The following is a 6,389-nucleotide window of genomic DNA, read 5'->3' as shown; positions in this document are numbered from 1 at the left end:
TTTTAAATCCTTATAAACAGTTAAAACTAGATATTGAGTTTCTGAATTAAGAGTCAATAGATACTAGATTCTATGTTATTCCACACTATTGTAAAACTGAATAATCGATTCGGAATTGTTGAAAATGTCAAATTTTTAACAAAAATGAAATAAATCTGCAAAACAAAATGAAAAACTTATTAACGAAAACTGTTCCGAACTTTTATTTAAAAAGATATAATCAATAAATTGATTTTTAGCGAATTTAATCAATTTCAAAACGAGATCCAAAAACTAGAAAGAAAGAAGATGGAGAAGAAAGAAATTCAAACGGAGATAGAAAAATAAGAAATAGTTTTAATAAAAGAAAATAAAATATATGATACCAAAATACTTCATAAAAAGTCGTTAGATATAGAAAATTAAAATTTTAAATGAACAAATAATTATATTACAAAATGAAATAAAGTTATTATTCAATTTTATGCTTTATGATCTTTACAGTATTAGTAGTCTGAGGGAACGTTATTCTCATTATCGATACCTGTATTTTATTACGGTAATCTAAAACCATTATCGAATTATTTAATCTTGATCTACATTTTGATTGTATATATTAATGTTAAAAATGATTATATTATTATGATTATTCTTTAAAAATAATGTTTTTAATATCATAATAAACTTTATATTTATATACATTTAAAAGAAAAATGTTTATTTATTTTTAGCAATACGTAACCGAACGAAGTATTACCAGAAAAAAAAAGATATATCAATAAATTGATTTTTTTAGCAATGGATTTAATCAATTTCCTCAAAAACGAGATCCAAAAAACTAGGAAAGAAATAGCTGATGGAGAAGAAAGAGAAATTCAAACGGAGATAGAAAAAAATAATGAAATAGTTTTAATAAAAAGAAAAATAAAAAATATACGATACCAAAAATACTTGGCTAAAAAGTCGTTAGATATAGAAAAAATTAAAATTTTAAATGAACAAATAATTATATTACAAAATGAAATAAAAGTTATTATTCAATTTTATAAGCTTTATGATCTTTACAGTATTCATAGTCTGAGGGAACGTTATTCTCATTACAGTGATACCTGTATTTTATTACGTAATAATCTAAAACCATTATCAGAATTATTTAATCTTGATCTACATTTTGATTGTATATATTAATGTTAAAAAAAATGATTATATTACTATGTGAATTATTCTTTTAAAAATAATGTTTTTTAATAATTTACATAATAAACTTTATATTTATATACATTTAAAAAGAAAAAAGTGTTTTTATTTATTTTTTTTAGTTTAAGTATGAAAAGATCAATAATCACAAAATACTAACGTATGAATACGAGTGGAAGCGGACTGATCGAAATCGAAAGGTTTAAAAAATGTTCAAAAACGTTCATTATAAAGAACAATCAAAAATATGTGGATTATAAATTTTTTTTTAGTTATATTATAGATAAGCTTATTTTAAAGTTAAAAAAGTCATCACAAAAAACAGCAATCAAATTTAATTTACATGTTGATGCTGTTTATGAACGTCCGGTAACCCATGATATTCAAGATATAGCTTTTAAATCATCAAATATTTTAGCACGCAATTCATCTGATTTTATTAGTTTACTAAATAGTATGTTCAAAAAATATTAACTGAGGAATCAGAATTTATTGCAAAAGGTTCAGGTTGGTCTCTTGTATCAATAGATGGGTTACAGTTAAGAATTAATTTAGTAAACCCTCTAAAAGGAAGTTCATATATTGATTTACCGTTATTTATAAAAGAAAAAAAAGCGATTGTTAATGTTAAAAATAAGGATAATTACTGTTTTAAATATTCTATATTAAGTAAATATGATAAGCGTTTAAATAAATCTCGTTTTAACCAAGTATATTTTAATTTTCTAGAAAAAAAGAGTGGATTAAATTTTAAATGTATTGATTTTCCGACACCGATAAAACAGATAAAAATATTTGAACGTTTAAATAATGTTTCAGTAAATGTTTATAGTTTAAATAATAAAAATTTTATTTTTCCATTATACATTGCTGATTCGGAAAAAATTAATCATTTTGATTTATTTTTATTTAGTTATTTTAAAACATCACATTATAGTTATATTATCAATTTTTCAAAATTTATTAGGAGCCAGAAAACTAAAAATTGTTATAAGTTAATAATTTGTAAGAGATGTTTTACAACTTTCAGTAATAAAAAATGTAAAAGCAAACTTTGGGGTCAATCGGAATTAATTAGTCATAAAAAAATGTGTAACAAAAATAAATTAGGAAGACCTATAATGTTTGAAGAAGGAGTAGATGACGAATTTATATATTTTAAAAGTTATAAAAAAACCTGTAGAATTCTGATTGTTATTTAACATAGCAAACATAGCATATAAGGAGACTAGCTAACACAGTGTACACAGTATACCTCATTGAGTCTACACCGTCCTCACGTCTCTTATTTTCGTACTCGAAATTTTTTCTATTTTTTATTAAATTTATTTTAAAATAAAAAAAAATGTCGTGTTATTCAGTTAAAAGTGATGATGAAGAAGAATGCTTTTCTACAAGTGATGTAAGTAAAAAAATATATATATAAAATACAATATTTAAGACTTAGTTTGATTTTAATTTAAATATTTAATACTAATAATAAATAATTTTTTTTAAATATAAAAATGTATAACATATCATAACATTTTTAACAAACTAGGTATTAACTAATCGCTTACTTTATTTATAGGTTGAAATTATGGAACCAGAAATTAAATCGATGACGAAATTGACCGGTCAAAAAAGGAAAGATGTGAAAATTAGAAAAACGTTAAAAAAAAAACCAAAAAAAGTGAGTAGTATAACATTTTATAAGATATTCAAAGAATAAATTTATAATTTGATTTTATAGAATATTTCTTATCAAGAAAAAGTTACCCAATTAATACAAAATGAAAAAATTGCAAAAGATGTTGACATGGTACGCAACGGTCGTCAGTACAAAGTACAGACACCGCAGCGACCGGTCTTCATTATCACCATCACCAACACAGGTAAAATCACGATATTGTCAACTCTCCTACCAATGTCGTAAAGGCCTAGGCGGTACTGGAAGACAAGTCGTGCGAGACGAGTACCGGTCCCCGCAACGACTTCACTTTATCTTTATCTTCCATACCCGAAGGTGCTATTATAATCGTCGCCGGTAACTGTTGTATTTTTTGTATAGGCAAATATATGTTTGTACTGTTGTTTTGTCTGCAACACATCGTATTACGGTCTTATTTTATTATAAAATAAATTAATCGTTAACGAAGACGTTATTCGGTGGTTCTCTTTCTGGTGTCTGGTTTGTTAACTTTGTGTTTATTTAAACGAGATCATCTCGAGCGCCGAATCCGCGTCAATGTTATGAATTCGATTACAATCAGATAAAGTGGAGGAGTTGTAACTATTAAATCGGTTGCTGATGAAAAATGTACTGATTATTGCATATGCTCAAGTTTACTGATTGAAATAAAACGCAACGTCATCCTATAGTGATTTACGCGGATTTCGAAGCAATTCTCAAGAAAAGTGATGAGAAAATTGGAAAAAAACAACAGCTTTTCAAGAACATGAAGCCATGAGTTATGATATTGTTGTCAAGGCATATGAAGACATACCCGTTGAGCAGCTTGAACAATTCAGAATTCCAACTTCACCTATAATTTATTGTGGAAATGAAAATAATAAGGATGTGGCGAAACATTTTGTAACAGTATTGTGGAAATTGCAGAAAAAATTGTAAAACTACTAAAAACAAACACCCCTATAATTTACACCGCCGAACAGCGGAAAACACATGAATCATGTACTACTTGTAATTTATGTAAAACCAAGTTTTCTCAAGATGATCATAAAGTTGCTGATCACTGTCATTTATCAGGAAAATGTAGACAGTCATTATGTAATACGTGTAATCTTAAACTTCAAACAGCTAACTTCGTACCGATATTTTTCCATAACTTATCACATTATGCCGCACATTTTATTGTCACCCGTCTTGACTATGATACAAATTCTATTTCGGTAATGCCAAAAAGTGAAGAAAAGTTTATTTCGTTTTCAAAATACATTAGTAACTCCTTCACAATAGTATCGATACACTAAGATTTATGGCCTTTAGTTTATCAACACTTTCAAAAAATTTAATTACACCCAGAGTTGAAAAATTTAGAGATAATGCCAAACATTTTTCTACACAGGATTTACCACTAGTCACCCGTAAAGACTAAAGGGGTATACCCGTATGATTATACAGATGATTGGGATAAACTTGAAGAAACCAGTATACCGACAAAAGTAGATTTTTACAGTTCATTGGAAGAATCACATATGAAAGATGAAGATTACGAACATACAAAGACAGTTTGGAACCATTTCAACTGTCAAACACTACCTTTATTTAAAAATCGATGTGCTATTGATGACAGACGTGTTTGAAAATTTTCCAGACCTCTGTGAAAAGACACTAGATTATGACTCGACACAACCGAAATCATGGCTTGTTTATCAGGATTGTAAGTATAGTTTTATATCTGATTTAATATATATTGTTTAATAAATTATTTTAAATTCTAGGTAACAATTTGTATGGTTACGCTATATCATAATTCATGCCACACGGAGGCTTTAAGTGGGTTGAACCAACAATAGGGGACTTAAATGATTTACATGATAGATCACCAATCGGACGGATATACGAGGTTGATATATCATATCCAAAAGTACTTCATGACAAACATAATTAATTGCCATTCCTATCGAAAAACAGTATTCCAACTGGCTTAAAAGTTAAAAAACTTATGGCGACTTTAAAACCAAAGAAAAACTATGTGATTCATTACCGGAACCTACAACAGGCCATAGCCAACGGACTCGTTGTGGAAAAAGTAACATATTTATTCATTTCTTTATTTATTTATTTATAACATATTTTTGTATAATTATAGGATCACAGAGTTGTTCAGTTTAATCAGTTAGACTGGTTTAAGAAATACATAGATTTAAACACTGAGATGCGCAAGAAAGCGAGAAACGATTTCGAAAAGGACCTGTTTAAACTTTTAAATAATGCTGTTTTCGATATATTTATTTGTAATATTTTTTTAATTCTTTTACTAACATTTTCTGTAACGTTAAAGGAAAAACTATGGAATCTGTAAGACGGAGAATACAAATGGAACTTGTTTGTAGTGAAAAACGTTTACAAAAACTTATAAACCTTACAACATTCAAACACTGTACTACATATAATGAAACTCTCAATGTCGTATCATTGGAAAACAAAATTATTGAATTTTACAAGCCTATTTTTATAGGTAATAAACACTTTTAATTTAGTATTAATAACTATATTTTAATATGTATAATTTTAAACAGGTTTTGCTGTGTTGGAAATTTCCAAGACGGTCATGTACGATTATCATTATAATGTGATGAAGGCGCAATGGAGTTAAAATTGAGCTCATGTACACAGACACAGGTAAATATAATAAAACTACTCTCATGTATATATATATATATATATGTGTATATTAATAAATAACATTATTACAGATTTACTGGTATACTATATCCAAACTGATGATTTTTATAAAGATCTGGAGAATAATTCCAATTTACTTGAACGAATGGATACATCTGACTTACCACAAGATCATCTGTGTTAAATTGCCGAACAAAAGAAAATTCCAGGTTTCTTTTCCTATGAAAAAAATCAGAAGTTATGGCAGAGTTTTGTGCTCTCAGAGCCAAGTCTTATGCATATAAGATCAATGGCAAGGAGAATATCAGCGCGAAAGGAATCCGTGGACATGTGATTAAAAACCATATGAACTTAAAAGACCATTATCGATGTCTGTTTGGTGAAGCCAAAACCTAACGCTCGTTCAAACATAAATTGAAGACCATTAAATCAAGCAAATTATCTTATAATAGTTTCGATGACAAGAGGGTTATACTTGAGGATAAAATACATACCTTAGCTCACGGCACTACTCTATGGAGTGAGTTAAAAAATAATTGTATATTTTAATTTATCTTACTTATAATATTTTTAATTTTATAGGGAAGATGAACCCAAGAACGATTGACTCATGTATAAATAAAAAATATTTATAGATGTTTTACGGTTCAAGAGTAGCAGATTCAAAATAATTGAATTAGGGTATTATCACCATCTCCAAGACCGGGAACATACGCGCAGAGTCGGATAGACGACATGGTATTTTCTCCTTCGCCACAACGACAATCACAGATGGATGAATGGCTTCGTTCGTTGTCACCCATTTCACCAAGTACGTTAAACATAGTATGGCCCCGGATACCCCCTGAATATGGCTTACCAA

General features: G+C 27.8%; 1 protein-coding gene and 1 pseudogene across 1 annotated transcript; both read left to right on the top strand.

Annotated features, from left to right (window-relative positions):
• Positions 1-777: 777 nt before the first annotated feature.
• LOC112591846 lies at positions 778-4,274 on the top strand. Its single transcript, XM_025335782.1, has 4 exons — positions 778-885; positions 1,632-2,021; positions 3,820-4,117; positions 4,204-4,274. The coding sequence occupies exons 1-4, from the start codon at positions 778-780 to the stop codon at positions 4,272-4,274; spliced, it is 867 nt and encodes a 288-aa protein (XP_025191567.1).
• Positions 4,275-4,381: 107 nt separating this feature from the next.
• On the top strand, positions 4,382-6,162 carry LOC112591845 (annotated as a pseudogene).
• Positions 6,163-6,389: the final 227 nt, after the last annotated feature.

This window comes from Melanaphis sacchari, unplaced genomic scaffold, assembly GCF_002803265.2.
Source record: "Melanaphis sacchari strain LSU unplaced genomic scaffold, SCAv2.0 Contig1448_pilon_pilon, whole genome shotgun sequence".
Classification (NCBI taxonomy): Eukaryota; Metazoa; Arthropoda; class Insecta; order Hemiptera; family Aphididae; genus Melanaphis; species Melanaphis sacchari.
The sequence above is the reverse complement of the archived record's forward strand: the minus strand, read 5'-3'. Positions and strand labels throughout refer to the sequence as shown.

Excerpts from the sequence above, each read along its gene's own strand:
- LOC112591846 (XM_025335782.1), top strand. The coding sequence starts at position 778 with ATGGATTTAATCAATTTCCTCAAAAACGAGATCCAAAAAACTAGGAAA. Across the intron at positions 886-1,631 it reads TAGAAAAAAATAATGAAATA|TATGTTCAAAAAATATTAAC; the intron begins GTTTTAATAAAA and ends TTTACTAAATAG. Across the intron at positions 4,118-4,203 it reads TTCGTTTTCAAAATACATTA|TTGAAAAATTTAGAGATAAT; the intron begins GTAACTCCTTCA and ends TTACACCCAGAG.